This window comes from Hyperolius riggenbachi, chromosome 12, assembly GCF_040937935.1.
Source record: "Hyperolius riggenbachi isolate aHypRig1 chromosome 12, aHypRig1.pri, whole genome shotgun sequence".
NCBI lineage: Eukaryota > Metazoa > Chordata > Amphibia > Anura > Hyperoliidae > Hyperolius > Hyperolius riggenbachi.
Window position 1 is genome coordinate 192,520,169 of NC_090657.1, and position 24,258 is coordinate 192,544,426.

General features: G+C 44.2%; 1 protein-coding gene across 4 annotated transcripts in view; it reads right to left on the reverse strand.

Annotated features, from left to right (window-relative positions):
- The window catches only part of BCAS4 (breast carcinoma amplified sequence 4), a 128,318-nt gene that overhangs the window by 98,682 nt on the left and 5,378 nt on the right, over nucleotides 1-24,258 (reverse strand). For all 4 annotated transcript variants that reach the window (XR_011025421.1, XM_068264277.1, XM_068264275.1 and 1 more), the window contains exons 2-3: nucleotides 21,867-21,938; nucleotides 106-207 (exon numbers count right to left, since the gene is read on the reverse strand). Coding sequence is in view for 3 of the 4 variants with exons in the window: in XM_068264277.1 (XP_068120378.1) it covers nucleotides 106-207; nucleotides 21,867-21,938 (174 nt within the window). In the remaining variant the exon portion in view is untranslated. The remainder of the gene's footprint in view (nucleotides 1-105; nucleotides 208-21,866; nucleotides 21,939-24,258) is intronic.

Here is a 24,258-nt window from a genome sequence, read left to right on the forward strand (position 1 = left end):
GTGCCAAATGTAAACACAGGAGTTGGCTGGCGATGTCAGAGGTCAGATAATATACATGAATCACACTGTATGATACATACACTACTGTATGAGCTGGATACAGACCTCCAGTTTGTTCACCCGGCCATAGATCTCGTTCATTTCTTCCACTTGCGATTTAACGGACGGAATTTTATCTTCTAGAATAAGTGAGGTTTCACTTCTCACCTGCAAATAACAACACAGTCAGTTGGATAAATGAAATCAGCTTCGCACAATTAACTCTTATGCCAGCAGAGTAATTCTACACATCAGTGTAAGCAGCAAAGCGCACTGGCCAATCACAATCCATCTTTTTCCCTCATGGCTTCAGTAAAATGCATTCTGATTCGCCTGAGGTGCCTTCAATCATTTCTCACACCAGAAAGAAGTACCGTAACCAGGGCCATGGAGTCGGTACAAAAATCATCCGTCTCCAACTCCGACTTCTCAGTTTATGAAACCACCGACTCCAACTCTGACGTCAGGTATCCAATATGGCCCCGTCTCCGACTCCATAGGCCTCAATTCACGAAGCATTATCAAACGTTTATCAAACACTTTATCAAACGTTTGATAATTTACCTCATGGGTAAAATCTCACTAAGGTGTTATATATTTGTTGAACGTTTTATCGGTAAAACATTCGACAAATATATAACACCTTAGTGAATTTAAAATGAGATTTTACCCATGAGGTAAATTATCAAACATTTGATAAAGTGTTTGATAAACGTTTGATAATGCTCCGTGAATTGAGGCCTTAGTCTAATACTTACCAGGGCTGTGTATTTGGTAGAAAAATCATCCAACTCCTCAATTTATGAAACCACCGACTCCAACTTCAGGTACCCAAAATTGCTCCGACTCCAACTCCACAGCCCTGACAGTAACTTATCATACATTACTGAGGCTAACATAAGTGAAAAAAACGGAGGATACTTTTTTTTTCTTGTAGAAATCATGAAAAACCGCATTCAGATAAATAAATGAACCTGCTCAGTAAACAGCTCATGTGCTCTTGCAGACAGGTGTAACTGGGGACATGGTGATGTAACTTGTGTCACCTGACCTACTGAGAAAGCTTTCTGCAACAGAACGTGATACTTTTGTAAGACCTGTTGGCCCGTATCCAATTAACATTTCCTCCTGAGTTTTCTCTCGGGAGATAATTTTTCATCTTATCTAAAAATCTATTTTCAGCCTTTAGCAGTTAAAACGTACCTAAACTCAGAAGACAATAAAAAACAACCTGTCTAATTTTCCCTTTTCAGCAAGTAATGGGCTAGTGTAATCTGAGCTGTCAGCCAAATTCTAAGCTAATATGTAAACACAGGAGGTTAACCCTTTCTGTGCTCCGAGAATACCAGGAAGTAATCACTTTGCGGAATCTCAGTAGGAACTCTATAAGCTGTAACAAGGAAATGTTACTCTTTAAGTGCTATTATGCTGTTGCTTATCTTTCAGAGCAGAGAGGAAATTTTGAGTTCTCAAAAGTAGGTAATAACGTAACATAAAATTTATTTTCTGTATTTTTTTGTTTGCTGGAGGCTTTAAGCTCCCTGGCGGTAACCCCGACCTACACTCTGGGTAGCCGCCACAGAGGATTTCTCTGCCCCGGGAGGGATTTTTTGTATAAAACTTGTTGTATCCTTTGTAGCTAGCACGCCGCTAGCTACCATTGTCCCCTAAGTCCCTCCGCTCTTCTTTGATCGCCCCCGATCGGCGCCGTTATACGTACCCCCTCCCCCGGATCCCGCGATGGTGCAGCCTCTCCAATCAGCTCTAGGCTTCACTATGGGGAGGATCGGGATTGCGCATGACGTCAGACGTCATGTCCGATCGTCGCCTTAGCGACGACTGAAGCTCATTAGGGAGGCTGCGGCTCTGGCGGGATCGCAGCTAGGTAACGTATAGCCGGCGGCGATCGGGGGGATCAGAGAGGTGCAGGAGGACTTGGGGGACAATGGTAGCTAGCCTAGTGCTAGCTACAAAGGATACAACAACTTTAATTCAATAAATCCCTCCCGTGAACGCAGCCTCAGAAACTGCGGGAGAAACACAATGCTGCTCTACAGGAAGCCCTCCAAGCCCAGCAACCAAAATGCTTTCAAAAGAAACACTGTTGAAAGATCTCTAACGGCTGGCGTTTGCAAAAATGACAGCTTTTAAGCAAGACGCATAGCAGATACCTGTCTGAACCAGCCTGTAGTTACGTGCGAGGATCTGTGCATAGATCACACATTTTTTTTTACTCCACTTTTGAAATCCCATTCAGCAGGGGGTTTTTTAAGCCCAGTTCACAATGGCACAAATGGAAAATTGATCCATATAAAAACTGATCAGTGGAAAGGATAAGTTGTTAAAGAGACACTGAAGCGGAAAAAAAAATATGATATAGTGAATTGGTTGTGTACTATGAATAATTACTAGAAGATTAGCAGCAAAGAAAATATTTTCATACTTTTATTTTCAGGTACCGGTATATAGTGTTTTTTCTAACATTGCATTATTCTATAATAAGTGCAGATTACACAACACTCAGCATTCAAAATGAGTCTTTCAGAGCAGTCTGTGAAGTAATGACCTCTCCTCTAGCAGAGAAAAAGTAAACCGTTCACTTACAGTTGAGATAATAAAAGTCAGATAACAGCCCTCTCCACGACTAACTTAGTCGGAGAGCTTAATGGCTTGTTTGCATAGAGATAACAACTGGAGTTTCTCAACTCTTCCTGTACTGGAAACAATTAGACTGATGTATCTGATCTTAATGTTTTATTTCTTAGCTGTACTGCACATACAAATCATAATATCATAATTTTTTTTCGCTTCAGTGTCTCTTTAAAGGCATCAGTTTTTCATCCGTGACCCTCTGTTTCGTCAGTGTGCGGTCAATGCAACGCATATGTCGATCTGGAAAAATCCCCTCAGACTCAAACTTGCAGTCCGTGCAGTGGAACAGACCAAACAGATCCATTTCAATAGACCAATGTGAACGGATCCATTGCTTCACATTGGATCCATTTGTATCCGTTCTCATCCATTCTGTTATGGTCCGGTAAACCGCCTGTTTTTAGGCCAATGTGAAACGGGCCTAGTTACATTTTCCTAGAATGGAAACCGGTTATTTCTTGCTAGTGAACTAGTCTGAAGAAATGGAGGTAATTGATGCTGTATGTAGTCCAAAGCAGAGAATAGAAGCTCCATTGTTCACAAAAAAGATACACCCCGTTACAGTGGCGGAGCAATAGAGGATTGCAGAGGTCTCAGCCGTACCGGGGCCCCTGGGCCAGAGGGGCCCCGAGGAACTTACTCTAAACCACAGTATTAGCTCTTTATTGGTCCTGTGCTGGTAATGATCACTTCTATAAATGCTTTCAATGGTAGTTATCATTAACAAACTGTTCCCCATCCCCTTCCTGCACCTCTGACACTGTGTTGTCCTTGGCAGGTTTTGGTGCACAGCATCAATTGTACGTTTAGAGTGCTTGAGGGGCCCAAGGTAAAACTCGCACTGGGGCCCATAGCTCCTTAGCTACACCACTGCCCCATAACTATGATTCATCCCCATCACAGGCCCTGACACAGGAAGTGCCGGTAAATTTGCAGCACACAGGAATTTTACATCAGGGGTGCAGCATGCGTTACGCTATTAGCACAACTTACATAAGTAGCGTATCACACGTTGCCATAGCAATCTTCTAAATGAGAAAAAAGCTTGGCACCAGATGCCGCTGAATGGTAACTGGCAATCCTGGATTCTGTGCTGCCAGAAAACCACCATTTCAACATATTATTGGAAGGAAAGGTTGAGGCACTGTGAAGTGCAAAGGGACCTTTTAATCACAGAATACAGATATTGGGGTTATGCGATGGGGGTGGAGAGAGCCCAATGTGCACAGCAAATTTACTGGGGCTAAATTATGGCAACATCCAAATCAAAATGGTGATATTTGACCTTATAACCAATTGTTGAATTTAGAAAATGAAAAAAAAAAGGCAATAATTATTGGCAAAAAATAAAGTCTTGCCAGATAAGGATTCCTGTTCTATCTATAATAAACGTTATGTTAAAAATTTGGTGAATGATTTTTAAAGCATGGAAAAAATATCCTGTGATCCATGCACAGCTCACCACTTCATACACATAGGCCCCTAGGGGTGGCAATTCACTATAAGATCAGTGAAATCTACATAATATAAATCATTTACCCACGCCCCATAATATCAGATCTGATTCCAGCAGAACTTGGATCTAACAACCACTGAATTGTTGCCGCTGCTTGCTTAATACTGCGAGATGCGAGATGCAATACAAAACTGTGACGCCACCAATCACAAACTCCCTGTTCACAAAAAAATTTTTTTCGAACATGCCTGATCAAAAGAATGCCTGCCAGTGCCTAATTATTGTTTAATCAAATATCAACCGCAAGGTCCTTGTTTTTTTTTTTTTTATAGTATATGATGTTCTTGCCGAATCCAAACCTATTAAATACAGGAAAACAGTGTATACAGTAGGAACCATATGGCCCAAAACATGGGTGAGATCCCAACACAATTACACAGCTGATGGATCCTGCAAGTCGATGTCCTGATTGGCAATTATTCAGATGGGAAGGCCATATAAACCTGTATGCTGGCTCTTTTATCTAACGTTTAAAGCGAACCTCAACTGAGAAGGCTATGGATTTTTCCTTTTAAATAAACCGACTCTCCTGCTGATCCTGTGTCTCTAATACTTTTAGCCACAGCCCCTGAACAAGCATGCTGATCAGATGCTCTGACTGAAGTCTGACTGGATTACCTACATGCTTGTTTCAGGTGTGTGATTCAGCCACTACTGCAGCCAAAGAGATCAGCAGGACTGCCAGGCAACTAGTATTGTTTTAAATGGAAACATCCATACCCCTCTCAGTTAAGGTTCCCTTTAATTTATGAGCCAATTCCTGCATGTTTAAACATAAGTCCATTGTTTCCTTCGGTAAGGAGAATACTCCCACATACACAAAGTACGACATGTAAAAGCAATCAATGTCAGTGTTCTCCCTAGACTTTTTTCCAGCCGGGTGGCCTGGAAAAGTAGCCGGGTGGCATGGAAAAGTAGCCGGGTGGCATGGAAAAGTAGCCGGGTGGCCTGGAAAAGTAGCCGGGTGGCCTGGAAAAGTAGCCGGGTGGCATGGAAAAGTAGCTGGGTGGACGAGATGAGAGAATGCTTCTCTGCATAACTTTTGCTCACAGCAGAGGAGGAGGTGAGCTGATAACAGCCGGGTGCTCACAAAAACTAGCCGGGTGGAGCACCTGGCTATAAGAGCCTGGGGAGAACACTGAATGTTTAACAATATATTTTATCCAAGGAAATACCCAATTATAGGTTGTCTTTGATTGATAGGCAGCAGGAATCACATCTGATTGCCTAGCCATCTGATCATTTGATCAGATCAGAGGTGGATACGCTGCCTCTAGGTATACATATTGTATACTACCCCACCTCGTGCCCCCCCCCCCCTTTTATACTGAAAAAGCAGGGCTCCCTAACCCTTTCATGTCTTTACATTTGTTCTACATTTTATTCACTAAGATAAATTTGTCACAGTTATTACTAGGTCTACCTATTCTGTATTATGTAACAGTGTTTATATTTGGTGTTTACCTTTGCCTGTGTTATTATGTATATTAGTCTCTTACGTTGTACAACGCCACAGAATATGTTAGTGCTTTATAAACCAATAATAACATCTCCCCATGTGTGACCGTAGACCCAGCAGTGGTTATTAGTCAGGGGTGGTATAGGTCATTGTGGGGTTCCAGGGTCCCGGGTCAGAACCCTGTGGGTCCCAGTGACATTGAATATCTTTATACATTATAATTGTATAGTGTCAGTTCTCCATTTGCTTCCATCGCCCTACTTATAAAACTCGCACTATCAGTACCACTTCTAAGCGAGGCAGCAGTTACGTACGAGATCATTTAAATACAGCAAATGTATTTACATAGAACTATTCTTGGTTTTCAATCACACGCTATCATCTGCAGGCTGTTAAAATAAAATAAAAAATAACCCACACATTTTTTTTATTCCAATTTGCCTGCTTTGTATGCTTGTCCTAAATAAAACCGCATGCAACAAAAACAATCGGCTATGAATCCATCTCTATAGACCTGTAATACAACCAGACAACAGGGAACTACAATTCCCAGCCTGCCCCGGGGCTGCAGAGGGATTATTTGCATGGCAGCCACTGAATGCACAAGCTTAATTGCTTTTTCTTGCACATCAGCACTGTTGTTCCCTACAGAAGCTCTCCACTGGAGAAATGCAATCTGCAGTTCCTTGAAAAAGAGCAGAGATTTTAATAGCTAGAGAATTCAGTCTGGAATAAAGAAGTATCTCGGATCACTAGACAGCCAGACAGCAAAAGCCATCTGCACTGTGGAAGGGAGGTAAGTGCTACATTATACAAACTGCAAGTAAATCAGGTCAGCAATCACTTATCCCCTGCTGCAAAAACACACTCTGGCCACCAGAACGATAAAAAGCAGTGTGGAAACAGCTCCCCCTGTGGCCAACTGGTGTCATGACTCTAGTGAGGAGAGTGTCCTCCATTTCATGAGTGAGGTAAGAGAAGGGATGAGGAGTGAGCTCATACAAAATGGCTGACACATGGATTCTCAGTTGCCAGATTCTCCTGTGTTGTATACAACTTGCCCTCCTATAAAAATAACACTTTTTAATGAATTAATTTGCATAATTTAAGCGTATCTTGTTGAGATGAGAGCTGCACAATATAAAAACGTGGATCCTAACAAACACATTTAGTGATTATAAAATGTTAGTCAGGCTACCGAGGTAGTAGGCCTCTACTGAAGCCTCCAGGTCAATTAATCCAAGGTTTGGCGGCCATCTTGGCTGAAAACTCATAGAATAAACAAAATGGTGTAACAATTTGCTCCCTCCAGTAACAGCCAAAGGCATAGGCTGATTTTATATTTCAGAATGGACCATTTTGGAGGCCTTGCATATAAAATTAACTAAGATAAATATTTACAACTATACCCTTAAGAGGATTAACAACTTGTCAGGACATGGTTGAAAAGCATTATTATAGGCCAAGGTCATCATAATACACTGTAACACAATGCTACCAGCAATGCTGTATCAGCCAATCACAGGCCAGCATTTCACAGCTCAGCACAGTTAGGTAAGTGTGCGCACACATGTAAGACCGTCAGTCTGCCCTGCTGGCTAGGATTGGAGTAGACTATTATTGTATGTCTATGGTATGCGCACAGCCTCTGCAAATGCCCCCAAAGCCAAATCACTACTTGACATGTTTTTTTTCCCTTCCAATTTTCTAAATTACATATTGCCTTAAAGGGTCACAAAATATTCATTTCCAGTTGGTGCAACAATAAGGGCCTGGGTCTATAAAGAAAGAAATCTACACTCTTTTCTCTTGTTGTCTTGTCTTTGAATAACCAAACAGATTCATACAATTATTATTATTATTTTTTGCAAAGTGGACCTGAACTCTTGCACTGGACAGTAGGAAAACATTGCGAAATGCACCCTGAATGTATTTAGAGTGTTTGGCCTAATTTCCCCCTCGTTTGTGCCTAATCACCACTATAATTTGATCCCTCGGCTACGTCAGCTCAAGAATCTCCTCTGCCATGGCAGACCAGCTAATTTGTAAACACAGGATGTTAACCCCATGTCTACTTCCATGAAAGCAGGAAGTAGACACACTGCAGATTTATTGCAGGATCTGTATCCGCTGTAACAAAGAAATGTTTTTCTTTAAAGGTTATTATGCTGTTGCTTATCTTTTAGCGCAGAGGAAGTCCTGAGTTCAGGTCCACTCTAATTCCCTTGAACGCAATTGAATTTAAACACACATTTCTTTCTATCATTGGGGCCTTATGCCGACCACACACATTAAGATCTAGATCATAGGAAGAAATGATTGATTCAATAAAACAGAATTATAAATTAATGAGCAATTATTTCCCCTCGTTTTCACCTACCAGAAATCATTTTGGTGAATGGGAGAATCAGAACATTTGAATCTGATTAAAATGAATTATTTTTCAAGCAACGCAATGACTTTTGCAATCATTTAAAACTGATTAATATGACAGCCTTAAAAACCTATCTATCTGTGCCCTGAATGAACATCCCGTTTGTAAGATTGTCTTGTATAATGACTGTGTTGCCCCACAGCAATCAGACAGATGCAGGAACTGTACACTGGCCTTTGTACACACTAATAATCGCTGTGTCTTCTGTCATCTTGAAGATGAGAATGGTGAAGGTCAGATTGGCTTTTCAATATGTGCGGTACTTTGCTTGGTATATTTGCTTGGACAGCGTCAACAATTAGTGGATGGATTTTGGGGCTCAGACTTAATAATTGAAACAGGTTGGAGCCTCAAAGTGTCACAGTTCAAGGGGCGATACTGAATTTTTCTAAAAAAGTGTTTCAAAATGAAAATACCCCGGAGTAATCAATGAGTTAATAAAAAATGGTTGCTTTGATGTATCCAGTACTTGATATGAATGAAAGGACACCTGTAGTGAGAGGGATATGGGGGCTGACCTACGTATTTCCCTTTAAACAATACAAAGTGCCTGGATGTCCTGCTGGCCCTCTGTCTGTAATTCTTTTAGCCGTAGACCCCAAAGAAGCACACAGATCAGATGTTTCTGACTGGATTTGCCACATGCTTGTTTCAGGTGTGTGATTCAGACACTATTGATGCATGAAAGATCAGCAGGAGTCAGGCAACTGGTATGGTTTAAAATGGACCCAGGGTCCAGTTGTGATAAAGTGGGGCCACACCCACAGAACTGGTGGAACAACCCGCCCTGGCATCCAAACTGCTCCTTACCCCTCCACAGTCCAGTGCCTGGCTTCCCTCCTGGCTGATGTATAACTTTCTTATTGCCTCACGTTGCAAACCAGCATCATACAAATTAACCCCTTGATTGCACTAGCACTATTCATTTGCTTAGCAGGTGGTCTACTTAGCACTTTTTTCTCCATATGGGATATTATGCAGCACTGTATTTGATATGTCATTTGGGATGATATTAATGTTTTTTCAAGCGATTTTGCAGTTTTTCTTCTTTATCAGCACAATTTTGCACATTATTATTGGTTAGCATTGCATTTTTTGCAGAACTCGGGTGATGACAACACAGTGTGATCTATTTTGAACACACTGATGTGCCATTAACCCTTTGTGTACCAGCAGTCTCTGGCCCTTTAAGGACCAGAGACTGCTGGTACCGCAAAATGGCGCTTACCGATGAATCGCCTGCATACTCCCAGCTCCTGACCGGCTCACAGAGCTCTGCCGTCATAGAGCCAGATTTATCAAAGCATTACAGTTTTTTCTTCTTAAACAGTTCTAACCAGCAGAGGGACTGTTCTGCATGATAATAAGATTCTTAAATCCTGCTTAATAGCGGCTGTTTAGGGCCCATTCACACTTAGAAATGCAAAACGCTGGCGATTTTTGCTGGCGTTTTGCAGGAGTGATTTTTCCGGGATTTCATGCGGAAAAATCACTGAACACTGTAGCGATTTTCCCGCGATCGCGTATAGCACTGAAACGCGATCGCTAGAAAATCGCCTAAAAATGGTGCAGGCTACGCGTTTGCGTTTAGCGTGTTTGGGCGATTTGCGCCAATTAGCGCAAATTGCCAAAGTAAGTACGGGCCCATAGGGTTTCATTGCACTAGCGCTTTTAAAAAGCGCTAGCGTTTGAGCGTTTGCCGAAATCGCGGCAAAACGCTCTAGTGTAAATGGGCCCTTCGAGTTTAAGCAGGTTTAAGAACAGTTTTAGAAGGAAACTCCACTATTTAGTGATTTCTTAAAGGACTTGCGAGGCGAAATTAAAAAAAAAAAAAAAAAAAGTGGATGGCATCCTCTGTGCATTCAAATTTGCTGCAGGTACTACATTTTTTTTTTTTAATTTCGCCTCGTAAGTCCTTTTAGATATCTTTGTCTCAGACACTCTTGATAAATGCCCCCCGCAGAAATGGCAGAGAGAAGGTGCAGATGGAGGTGGATTGGCTGTTGTGGCAGGTATGAGCGGCAAAGAAGTTGTAATCTACATACAGAGTTGCGCAGCCACCTGAAGGATGTAGCTTTCAACTAGCGAGCTGCAAGCAGTTAATAGATCAGGTTTTATTTATGGTACATTTTCCAATATTGTCTGAATAATGCTGGTTCAAGAGAGTACATGTTTAATGATTTTTTTCCCCAAAACCAAGCTTTATTTGTTGCTAAAAAAAGGGAATGATAGTACAGACATTCCAAAATATCAATGAGGTAAAAGCTTGGTTAACAATGACAACATTGAACAATAATAACCATAAACATACAGCAGTGTAGATACCCAAAGCAAGAGTGTCCATCAATACTCAATGCAGCTAGCTAAGCCAGCATTTTTAAAGCTTACTGTATATTCTGGCATATAAGACTTTTTAACCCTTGAAAATCTTCTGAAAAGTCAGGGGTCGTCTTATACGCCGGGTGATACGCCCTATAATGTTACCTCCTCTCAGATCTCGCTGCTGAGGACTGTAGTGAAGCGGCGCAGGCGCACATGTGCGAGATCTGAGAGGCAGAGAAGGAGGTAAATAGGATACAAGGGTGGGCCAGACAGGCGAAAGAGGCGTGTTTTATGGGCACAGCGCAATCTATTCTTCTATACCGCTCTGAGAAACAGGGAGACAAGGAGAGCTGACACATCCGCTTAGGGAGAGTTGACCAATCCAACCAGTCAATCACATATATACTGTTATATACTAGGTACCATATACAGTACAGCACCAGTATATGTTCATACATAGCACCAGTATAGGATTTTTTTTAAAAAAAATGTATTTGGTGTGAGATGGAAGAGGGGTAGTCTTATATGGCGAGTATCTTCCAAACTCTATATTTTACCTGGAAAAGTTGGGGGGTCATCTTGGATGTGGGAATATATGGTATTTGCAATCCCAAGGTCATCAAAAGTGAAGATGAAGATCCGTTTTTAATGATTTGAAATGTTGCATTCCATGTTTCTTTTTCTATGTGATGATAAATAAATATTTGCAATATCTTTTGAAATAAACGAAGTAGTGCTTCATATGTGGCTGATCTTTTCTCCTTTTGATCTGAGGTCATTGGAGTTGTGACACAGATACAACAAATAATTCATTGCCATTCATCCGATAAAATGGCGTGCAAACTCTCCTGAACAGTGGAGGACACTGGAACCTTTCCCTATAGCAATACAGCATATGCGTAAAATATAAATATGCTGCCACTCAGGGAAATGTGAACCGAACTTAAAGTGAACCCAAGGTGAGAGGTATATGGAGGCTGCCATATTTATTTCCTTATAAGCAATACCAGTTGCCTGGCAGCCCTGCTGATCCCCTGCCTCTAATACTTTTAGCCATAGACCCTGAACAAGCAGACAGCAGAGCAGGTGTTTCTGACATTATTATCAGATGTGACAAGATAAGCTGCATGCTTGTTTCTGGTGTACTTCAGACTCTACTGCAGCCAAATAGCTCAGCAGGGATGCCAGGCAACTGGTATGGTTTAAAAGGAAATAAATATGGCAGCCTCCATATTCTTCTCACCTCAGGTTCACTTTAAGCCCAATATGACACAAGGCTCGTCAGTCCAGAGTTAAAGAGGAACTGTAGTGAATTGTTTTACAATTGTTTACAATTATTTAGGCCTCTTTCACAGTGGGACGTTAAAGTCGCATGTTAGAAAATGTTTTAACGCAGACACAGCAATACAAAGTCTGTGTGACAATCACAGTGCACGCGTTGCGTTGTGTGTAATGTGTAGCAATATTTAGAAAGTGCTGCATGCTGTACGTTTAGCAATAAATTTGCTGCATTATGTGTGTTGCACATGCTCAGTAATGTTTTTTTTTGTTTTTCAATGTAACGCATGCGCCGGTTTCGTTCCATCAGTATGCAGCGAAAACTGCGCACCAAGAGACACATAACACAGTGCAAAATAACGTCCAATTGCATAACCTACATGCACTGTGTTAGGGGCACGCTGTGCGACTTTAACGTCGCATCAAACGCAACGTCCCACTGTGAAAGAGGCCTCAGTCAGTGTTTACCCATTGTAAAATCTTTCCTTTCCCTGATTTACATTTTGAAATTTATCACTGGTAGTAACATCTTTAATCCTGTCAGGTGATCTGTGCGGAATGTTCGTGACAGAGTTCTATGCATAAAGGGAGCTATGGCTTACTTGGCTGTTGGAAAAAAAACTTTATTTCTCACAATGGCCTCAATTCACTAAGCTTTATCAAGCACTTTATCAAACATTTGATAATTTACCTCATGGGTAAAATCTAATTTTGAATTCACTAAGGTGTTATAGATTTATTGAACATTTTATCGATAAATATATAACACCTTAGTGAATTTAAAATTAGATTTTACCCATGAGGTAAATTATCAAACGTTTGATAAAGTGTTTGATAAAGCTTAGTGAATTGAGGCCAATGCAACGAAGTTCACAGACGGCAAACTGCCAGGGCCATGGTCCTGACATTACACTGTGGGAGGGGTTTCACCACAATATCAGCCATACAGATGTCCCTGATGATCTATTTGAGAAAAGGTGAAGATTTCTCATGGGAAAGGGGGTATCAGCTACTGACTGGGATGAAGTTTAATGTAAGGTTAAAGTTCATCTTTAAAGGGGTGAAGGAATTAGAGGGAATGCCACAGCAGCTATACAAACACCTCAAATCCCCAAATCATTGCCTAATAACCTGCAGGTATTGGACAGCGGCAACATGGAGCTCCTAACACCAGAAACTTCAGATTCAGCAACCCTACACCAGAGCCTAAGTGACTTCCTCTTCAGGCAGCGACGTAATAGGTGGCATTTTCCTGCTTCATAGAAGTCTGTCAGCACGCCCTCCTCTCCTACCACACACAGGAACTCACCAGCAGCAGCAAAATCATACAAAATGGCAGATGAAATGCAGACAATGACTTCCACACAGGAACAAAATTGCCCGCTGAAGATCAGAGCATTGCTTGGAGGACTGTGTGTGTTGGAAGGTTGGCTGGGAGGTCACAGCAAGCTATATATTAATGGGAACACACAGCAGACAAGGAATGGGGGCTATGGAGACACCTTCTACAGAACACACCGTTTATAAATACAGTGATCAGGTGACTGACAGAATAGTGGCGCTATTTCTGCAGAATGAGCGGCACTGAACAGACTGACACATTCATATTATGTTTCAGCCTCACAGCCAATAAGAGGTATAAGGAGGCTGCCATATTTATTTCCTTTTAAACAATGCACATTGCCTGGCTGCCTTGCTAATTCTCTGCCTCTAACCAATACATCAGACGATGTATGGGCAGATTGACCAAGAGACACATCTCTCTCTGATTGAATCTGATTTGAGAGAGATCTGTCAGCTGCCAATACACTGCAGGCCAATCCCCAATCAATTTCAGCGTGGAATCTCTCGTGAATCGGCCTTGTGAAGTTGTGGTGCAGCATCTGATGACCCCCCCCCCCCCCCCCTTCCTCGTGCACCATACTTCCCCTGTCTATGTCCGCTGATGGCTCCAGGCTCCGTACGCAAACCGCACGTGTTATGTTGGCAACCACATGGGGAGCATGTATGCAGATGGAGGCTGGAGCCAACAGCCGACACTGACAGGTACAGTATGCTGCACGGGAGGAGGGGGGGACACACATTTTAGGTAGGACAGCGCCGGTGAGTTCTGTCGCGTCATCGCTCAGGGCCCCGTTATCGCACACCATTAACGCTGCACACCCGATCAAGCATGTCGGCCCTACATCTTGCAGCATGTCTGACCGATACATTTCAGCCTGCAATTGGTCGACCAGCCATGCTCTTGGCACCACCTATTTTCATCTGATTATAATAACTGAATCAGCTTGTCAATAGGCCACCAAGTCACTTGTTGTATGGCCACCTTTAGCCATAGACCCTGAACTAGCATACAGATCAGGTGCTCTGACTGAGGTCTGACTGGACTAACTGCATGCTTGTTTCAGGGGTGTGATTCAGCAGGACTGCCAGGAAACTGGTATTGTTTACATGCCCTTTTATTTATTTTAATACATAAAAGCAATACTATGCACAGACTAAGCTAGGTTCAACCTAGAGAGAAATAAGTACCATTTTCCACAACAGACATGCCAACAGATCTTCTATTATCTATAGGACCCGTTCAGACTAGTCCATTTTTAACACTAACATTTAAAGCGCAAACTCAGTTCCTGCACAACTTTTGCGGACATAGCAGAAGCTGCATATGCAGATTGAAATAATGAAAGCCTATGGCAATGGTCATTGGCCTCAATTCACTAAGATCATGCTGGAGATAATAAGGCAAGAGAAAACTTACCTCCACACAGTAGGAGAGTTATCTTATCTCTTCATTCCTTACGTTACCTCTTCTGTAGTTAATTTACCTCCTCTGTAGTTACGTTACCTCCTCTGTAGTTATTTTCACACGCAGTTAATGAACAGCCTGTCTTTAACTCTGGAGGTTTTTTAAGGATTAAAGAGTTAACTTAAAGACAGAAGAGTTAACTTTAGGTTTGCCTGAGGTAAAATGTTTCCTAAATACTACATGCCTTATCACCACGGTAACAACTCTAGATGAGTTATTAAAGACAGGAGATAATTTTAGTGAATTGAGGCCATTGTCTGTTATCACTAGGCTGTTTGACATATACAGTCGTTCGCTGCTTCTGTCACCTTCTGTCCAACCAACTGGAATGCTTCCCTTTAATGCTTGGGGAGGAAGGCTTCCTATTGGTCCATATAATTTCAATTGGGTGCCCCAACAGTATGCTTCTGTCAGGGCCCCCTCCAGTATTGTCTCCGGTGGTGGCATCGAGGACGGGCATCTGTAGATAGTGTAAACAAAGTGTCACGGGGCGGGCACAGCCTATCCTCCCAGGATGTGCTGCAAATGCACTACTGGGCATCCGGCTTGGTGTGGACATAACCCCAGTAGGGTTTCCAAGATTATGTACACATCTGCTCCCCCACCCCAACACATGGTAATTGGCAGGTTTAATAGAACTGACATTTTTGTCTTTTTTTAGACCCCATTTGGTTTTATTCAACAACATACATAGTCACATCACTGGCTGTCCTCATAATCTAATCCCTATCATAGTCATTGTCTAATGTCTCTACCATAATTTGATTATGTATTTATAGCAATAACATCTTCAGCAGCACTTTACAGAGTACATAGTCTTGTCGCTGTCTGTCCTCAGAGGAGCTCACAACCAAATCCCTACAATAGTCATAGCATAATGCCCTACCATATTATTATTATTATTTATTTATTTTCTAATAGATTTGTGCATAGTCATTTTTGTGTGAGTTGGGATTATACTTCCTGCTTTGGCTAGTGCTGGTGTCAACATACCTGGACAATATCTGTGGCACAAACAGGCCCAGTGTCCTCCAGACCACAATGCACAGTGACACAACTTATTTAGCAACCGATGTCTGAACTAACCAGCATGCCTGACGAATAACAGGGGACCTATTTTAGGGGTTTGAAGGGCATTTAAAAACCTCAGCGCACCTCCAGCGATATCTTGTAGTCTCCCTGCAGCTCCTAGCGGCTTTCTGGTGCTGTGTATGGAAGCCAGCGGGTCATGTGACCCAATGCAGGTCAGGTGACACGCTGGCTTACATGCAGGAAGGATGCTGGAGAGCCGCCAGGAGCTGCAGGGAGATTACAATACATCGCTGGAGGCGTGGTGAGTATTTCCGGGGAGAGGTTAGTGCTTTTTCGGCACAAGTATCCAGCATAAGGCAATCCCTGCCAGTGCCGGATACCAGGGACTCTGCTGTACTTACCTTAGTAGACAAAAGCCTCTGCACCCTCCTGCAGATCACCGCCTCTGCCCAGGACCCTGTGAATGTTTGTGGTCACGTCCCCACACATGAACAAGCGCAGCTACACTGCACAGCGGCATGAAGGCTGGCGTCTGCGCAGCAGCATGGAGACTCTCATGCACAGCGGGAAAAGCCAGGCATGAGCGTCTCCGTGGTACTGCACCTGCGCAGTTCGTCCGCATTCCATCAACATGCATCTGCCAGGGAGGTTCAGAGAGGTCCCAGTGCTGGACAGTGAGGTGGAGGGCGGCAGAGGAAACCTCTAATTTACCTCTACTTAGGTAAGTGTCTATTTGGGGCACTTTTCTACCTACAGCAGAGGTGTCCAAAATTTCAGGCCAAAGGCCATATTGCCGTTCCTTGCCTTGGCTTGCTTGCCATTAGGTACACTTTGCCTGTGACGTTTTGACAAATTAAACATTTCCATGTGAAATAATCCATATACCGTGTGCAGTTAGCACAGTGGCGGCTTCTAACCAATGGCTGTTACTGCTGCTGGCACAGTGGCAGCTGCTAATCAGTGGTTGTTACTGCTGCTGGCATAGTGGGGGCTGCTAATCAGTGGCTGTTACTGCTGTTGGCATAGTGGCAGCTGCTGATCAGTAGCTGGTACTGCTGCTGGCACAGTGGCAGCTGCTAATCAGTGGTTGTTACTGCTGCTGGCATAGTGGGGGCTGCTACTGCTGCTGGCAAAGTGGGGGCTGCTAATCAGTGGCTGTTACTGCTGCTGGCATAGTGGGGGCTGCTAATCAGTGGCTGTTACTGCTGCTGGCATAGTGGCAGCTGCTAATTAGTGGCTGTTACTGCTGCTGGCACAGTGGCAGCTGCTAATCAGTGGCTGTTACTGCTGCTGGCATAGTGGCAGCTGCTGATCAGTAGCTGGTACTGCTGCTGGCACAGTGGTAGCTGCTAATCAGTGGTTGTTACTGCTGCTGGCATAGTGGGGGCTGCTAATCAGTGGCTGTTACTGCTGCTGGCACAGTGGCAGCTGCTAATCAGTGGCTGTTACTGCTGCTGGCATAGTGGCAGCTGCTGATCAGTAGCTGGTACTGCTGCTGGCACAGTGGCAGCTGCTAATCAGTGGTTGTTACTGCTGCTGGCATAGTGGGGGCTGCTAATCAGTGGCTGTTACTGCTGTTGGCATAGTGGCAGCTGCTGATCAGTAGCTGGTACTGCTGCTGGCACAGTGGCAGCTGCTAATCAGTGGTTGTTACTGCTGCTGGCATAGTGGGGGCTGCTACTGCTGCTGGCAAAGTGGGGGCTGCTAATCAGTGGCTGTTACTGCTGCTGGCATAGTGGGGGCTGCTAATCAGTGGCTGTTACTGCTGCTGGCATAGTGGGGGCTGCTAATCAGTGTCTGTTACTGCTGCTGGCAAAGTGGTGGCTGCTAATCAGTGGCTGTTACTGCTGCTGGCATAGTGGCAGCTGCTAATTAGTGTCTGTTACTGCTGCTGGCATAGTGGGGGCTGCTAATCAGTGGCTGGTACTGCTGCTGGCATAGTGGGGGCTGCTAATCAGTGGCTGTTACTGCTGCTGGCAAAGTGGTGGCTGCTAATCAGTGGCTGTTACTGCTGCTGGCATAGTGGCAGCTGCTAATTATTGTCTGTTACTGCTGCTGGCATAGTGGGGGCTGCTAATCAGTGGCTGTTACTGCTGCTGGCAAAGTGGTGGCTGCTAATCAGTGGCTGTTAATGCTGCTGGCATAGTGGGGGCTGCTAATCAGTGGCTGTTATTGCTGCTGGCACAGTGGCAGCTGCTAATCAGTGGCTGTTACTGCTGCTGGCACAGTGGCACCTGCTAATCAGTGGCTGTTACTGCTGCTGTCACAGTGGCGGCTGCTAATCAGTGGCTGTTACTGCTGCTGGCACAGTGGTTGCTGCTCATGTGTGGCTGTTACTGCTGCTGGCACAGTGGTGGCTGCTAATCAGTGGCTGCTACTGCTGCTGGCATAGTGGCAGCTGCTAATCAGTGGCTGTTACTGCTGCTGGCATAGTGGCAGCTGCTAATCAGTGGCTGTTACTGCTGCTGGCACAGTGGCAGCTGCTAAACAGTGGCTGGTACTGCTGCTGGCACAGTGGCAGCTGCTAAACAGTGGCTGGTACTGCTGCTGGCACAGTGGCAGCTGCTAATAAGTGGCTACTACTGCTGCTGGCATAGTGCCAGCTGCTAATCAGTGGCTATTACTGCAGCTGGCATAGTGGTAGATGCTAATCAGTGGCTGTTACTGCTACTGGCACAGTGGCAGCTGCTAATCAGTGGCTAATACTGCTACAGTGGTGGCTGATTACCTACAAGCGAACAAAAGCGGAGGCAGAGTGTCAACATAAGGTGGCCCCTACATCCGTCACCACAGCAACGGCCTGCAGATCACATGGAATTAACAATTGTAGAGACCTTCATGGGCCAACAGAAAAGACTCGGCAGGCTGCATTTGGCCCCGGGATGGACTTTTGGACATGCCTGTCCTACAGGTATACTTAACAGCAAATGTTAGTAAAATATATATTTAATAAGTTAAATGCAAGTACAGCTCTATGAAAGTTTATTCTGAGTTCTCTGATAATTCTTTTAGTTTTTCTGTCTGTTCTGCATGTTCTGTAATTCATGTTTTACATCACTGACTAATGTACATGGGCACAGAGGGCCTGTCCCCAGAATCTAACTTCCTCAGAGTACGACTGTGTGTTCCCCTGAAATGTTTGTCCTGCTATCAGCTGTCATGTTTAATATCATGATTTACAAATTAAAGCAAAACTATAGCGGAAAAAATAAATCAAGTGGAGTAACTTTTGGGGGCTCCTATCAGTTTTGGAAATCTCTTACTGCTGCATGGTTGCCTCTGAGGAAGCAGGTTAATCCTGTGAAACGGCTGTCAGGCCTCCACATTCTGTCTGTCATTACTATGGGGTTGAATTAAAGGTTGTTTAAGCATCATTGCTGCGACTGGTGCCTGGATACTTTTCTCTACCTACATACAATTTGTGCTTTACTGGTCTGGAGGCACGGCTTCTTTAACCTGCTACCCCCTGTGTGTCTGCTGTCAGTAGCATCTGGTGCCAATCCACTCTATCTACTATTGAACTGCTTGTTGACTACAAAGGGGCTCCAGTTACCCATTCCTTTGTTTTCATCCGGATCATCCATGAATTTTGTACCCATTCCACTGTTTGGGTCTTCTCGCATCTCCCTTATAGACACCTGCTCTATGCTGCATATCTCTGGCTCTGAATGCATGTCATGTGATTGGGAGTGTGCAACGGCCAGGAAGAACAGAAGGGGTGCAACACATTGCTGGAGCAGATTACACTGCTCTGCTGCTACTCTATGTGGGGAGACGGTGCCAGGGGGAAGGATATGTAGTAGGCCTGAACGATTTTAGGAAAAAATTGAATTGAGCGATTTCCGTCCGAAATTGCGATTTCAATTCGATTCACGATTTCCTTCAAATCAAGCTTTGTTCCACCCCCTGTGCCTGTATGTTCCCCCTCTGTCCCCCTGTCTCTCCTTGTGCCCCCTTTGCCTCTTCATGCCTCCTTTGGGTCTCTCTCTTGCCCCCTTTGTGCCCTCTCTGTGTCTCCTGTGTCTCTCTCTGTGCCCCCTCTGTGCCCCAAGCTGCATCAGTTCTGGACATAGCTTCCAGCACGAGTCCAGCGATGCCCGTCTATCCACTTCGCCTCTTGCAGGCTCAAATGCACAGAATACTTCCTGTATGTCATGTGACTTACAGGAACGCATAGTTTTGCCCAAGCACAAGAGCCGGCAGAGGGCGATTAGAGGACGGAAGGTATGTCCAATGCTGCGGGCCGCACACGCTGGGACTTTGGGAAAGTTTGAAGGCGCTTCTTTAAACTTCCCCATGTGGAAATGACGTGATTGCGATATTTGCCGCTTTGACGATTCTGAAATTGTGATCTTGGTGATCACGATTTTGATTTAAATTCGATTTATCTTTCAGGCCTAATATGTAGGCTTTTGTGGTTTATCAGCCACACAGGGAGATTTGGACCCAAGGAGGGGGGTCCATGCTAATTTCCCAGGAAGGTCCCATGGTTGTTTCACTGGCATCCTCTGGATGGAAAGGTAGTGTACTGTTGTTCTGTTACTGCATACAATGGTGCATATTTGAAGCTCTCGAGGGCCACATAAAATGGCAAGGAGGGCCACAATTGACACCAGTGCCTTAGGGCCAGTGCACACCAAAACTCACTAGCGTAATCGCAAACACTTCGCGTTTTTAGAAGCAATTTCAGGCATGTGCCTAGCAATTTTCTAGTTATGCCTAGCGATCTTTGGAGACTTTTGGTGTAGAGAATTTAATTTTTTTTGACACTTTGACCTGAAAGTGTATAAAAGAAGTAGGAAGGAATCGTAGGGAGGACGATACACACCAAAATTATACACCTCAATTTGACCTGAAAGTGACCTGCTTTTGCTAAGAAATGCTAGGAAAGTCGCTCTGTTCTAGCGGTTTTAAGAGTGGTTTTCCACTTTCCTATACTTAACATTGAGGCCGAATCGCCTCAGAAATGCTGCAGGACCCGCGTTTACATTTTGGAGAAGATCACATCGCTCTGATGTGCTCCATCTCATTCCAATACATAAGCCAAGCGTTTACATGCTTTTTGATATATTAGACATGTGATTCAGTAAAATTACTGAGCTGCAAAACCACAGCCCTTCCCAATCCATTTTATCTCAAGTATCAATCGAACACTGATAGGGAGGGCCCTTATCTCAATCCAATGCTGCGGGATGGGGGTGAGGTAGAGGAGCAGCAGGCTTGAATCGATAATCTCGCATCTTTCTTCTGTATTGAGCGCTGACACGTGTGATCGATAAATTTGGATCAATACCGAGTAGTGTGAGGTGGATAGCCAGGTAAATAACTGAGATTGGGGATATTGATCATTAACTCAACCATGCTTTAAAGTGGACCTGAACTCTTGCACAGGACAGAAGGAAAACATAGAGAAATCCACCCTGTATGTATTAAGAGAGCTTATCCTGTCTAATTCCCCCTCATTTGTGTCTAATCACAAGTTGTAATTTGACCTCTCCCTCGTGTCACATGACTGTCACGGCAGAGATGGCAGATAAGCTCATTTGAAAGCACAGGCTGTTAACAATATGTCTGCTTCCATGAAAGCAGGAAGTAGAAACAGTGCAGATTTATTCCAGGATTCAAAGAAATGTCTTTGTTTAAAGTTTATTATGCTGTTGCTTATCGGAGTTCAGGTCCGCTTCATTTCATCTGCCTGCCTTAGAAATGACCACACCTCAATTTCATTTGATCAGGGCAACCGCTGTGTGATTTGAAGTGCATCAGTAACCGCACTCAAGAGAGCAGCAGCTGCTGCAGAAAAGTACACTTTAAGCGTCATTATAAATTCTCTCAAAGTTGGCTGTCATAATTTTCTTTTTTCTTTTTCAAAAAAAACCCCTCTATTTATTATTCTTGGGCATTTGTAGGGTTAATAAAGCTGGCTGCACTGTGTGCTACCAACCTCTGTTCTGCACCTCAGCCAAGAACAGGTTAACTAAGCACAGCAAGCACTGCTCTGCGCTAACCTACTTGTTTCCCGCTACTGCCACCTAGTGTCCGCCCTAACTGCTCTGTGTCATAACAGCATAGCCATCTCCTCAGAGGGATATATGGGAGCAGCTTGTAAAATGGCTGCTGTGTCAGCGTGTCTGCTGCTCACCTACCGGCGGTTCAGTGTATGACAGATGACGTCACCCCTCCCAGCTGCCAGCAACGCACAGACACAGAGCTCCCAGCCCAGCTGAGGCCTATAGGGGCAGTGTTGTCTGTCAGGCTCCATTTTGTGTGTGAGGCAGCAGCCATCTTTTGTCAGTGCTGGAATAACAGTGTAATATGGACTCACCATGTCCATCATGGCGCAGAACTCATCCAGGCGGATTAGCATCTCCTCGATAACATTTTCCAAACCCTGCGCCTGACAGGAACAAAAATAACTCTCATTAAAAGGGAATTATCTCAGATTAACTATCAGCAGAGAGTTAAATGTAATAAATTGTAGTTTACTTGGAAAAAAAAGTATGGCAGCAATATTGTTTTATTGCATTGTGTGAATACGCTACGCATGCTACTGCTGGGATGTGGATCAGCCACCTCAGCATACTGCCAGCTACAGCTATACCTGCTGAACCTAAATCCAAGACAAGACAAAATGGCTGCCACCATGGACAGTAAATGGTAAGTTTACTGGCTGCCTGGCTGTCCTGCTGATCCTCTGCCTCAAATACCTTTATCCATAGACCCGGAACAAGCATGCAGCAGATCAGGCGTTTCTGACAATATTGTCAGAACGGACATTAGCTGCATGCTTGTTTCAGGTGTGTGATTCAGGCACTACTGCAGCCGAGTAGAACAGCAGTACTGCCAGACGACGGAAAAAAATATGGCAGCCTCCATATCACTCTCACCTCGGGTTCACTTTAAAGTGTACCAGAGCTGACTAAATAGAAAAGTGTTATACATACCTGGGGCTTCCTCCAGCCCCATCTGCACAGATCGCTCCCACACCGCCGTCCTCAACTTTCTCCTGCACCGGGTCCCATAACTTCCTCCAGTCGCAGCCAGTCTGCGCAAGAGAAGTGCGCTATTCAAGTATCTCTCCAGCAGCCGCTGAAGAGATACGTAGAGGGCACGCTTCTCTTGTGCAGACTGGCTGCGACTGGAGGAAGTTACGGGACCGGTACCAGCGCTAGAGAAGGCTGAGGACGGCAGCGTGGGAGCGATCCGTGCAAATGGAGATGGAGGAAGCACCAGGTATACAGTGGTTTGCAAAAGTATTCAGCCCCTTTGAAGTTTTCCACATTTTGTCACATTACTGCCACAAACATGAATCAATTTTACTGGAATTCCAAGTGAAAGACCAATACAAAGTGGTGTACATGTGAGAAATGGAACAAAGATCATACATGATTGCAAACATTTTTTACAAATCAATAACTGCAAAGTGGGGTGTGCGTAATTGTTCAGCCCCCTTTGGTCTGAGTGCAGTCAGTTGCCCATAGACATTGCCTGATGAGTGCTAATGACTAAATAGAGTGCACCTGTGTGTAATCTAATGTCAGTACAAATACAGCTGCTCTGTGACGGCCTCAGAGGTTGTCTAAGAGAATATTGGGAGCAACAACACCGTGAAGTCCAAAGAACACACCAGACAGGTCAGGGATTAAGTTATTGAGAAATTTAAAGCAGGCTTGGGATACAAAAAAGATTTTCAAAGCCCTGAACATCCCACGGAGCACTGTTCAAGCGATCATTCAGAAATGGAAGGAGTATGGCACAACTGTAAACCTACCAAGACAAGGCCGTCCACCTAAACTCACAGGCCGAACAAGGCGAGCTCTCATCAGAAATGCAGTCAAGAGGCCCATGCTGACTCTGGACGAGCTGCAGAGATCTACAGCTCAGGTGGGGGAATCTGTCCATAGGACAACTATTAGTCATGCACTGCACAAAGTTGGCTCTTATGGAAGAGTGACAAGAAGAAAGCCATTGTTAACAGAAAAGCATAAGAAGTCCCGTTTGCAGTTTGTCACAAGCCATGTGGAGGACACAGCAAACATGTGGAAGAAGGTGCTCTGGTCAGATGAGAACAAAGTGGAACTTTTTGGCCAAAATGCAAAACGGTGGAAAACCTACACTGCACATCACTCTGAACACACCATCCCCACTGTCAAATATGGTGGTGGCAGCATCATACTCTGGGGGTGCTTCTCTTCAGTAGGGACAGAAAAGCTGGTCAGAGTTGATGGGAAGATGGATGGAGCCAAATACAGGGCAATCTTGGAAGAAAACCTCTTGGAGACTGCAATAGACCTGAGACTGGGGCAGAGGTTCACCTTTCAGCAGGACAACGACCCTAAACATAAAGCCAGGGCAACAATGGAATGGTTTAAAACAAAACATATCCATGTGTTAGAATGGCCCAGTCAAAGTCCAGATCTAAATCCAATCGAGAATCTGTGGGAAGATCTGAAAACGCTGTCCATCTAATCTGACTGAGCTGGAGCTGATTTGCAAAGAAGAATGGGCAAGGATTTCAGTCTTTAGATGTGAAAAGCTGGTAGAGACATACCCTAAAAGACTGGCAGCTGTAATTTCAGCAAAAGGTGGTTCTACAAAGTATTGACTCAGGGGGCCGAATAATTACGCACACCCCACTTTGCAGTTATTTATTTGTAAAAAATGTTTGGAATCATGTATGATCTTCGTTCCACTTCTCACGTGTACACCACTTTGTA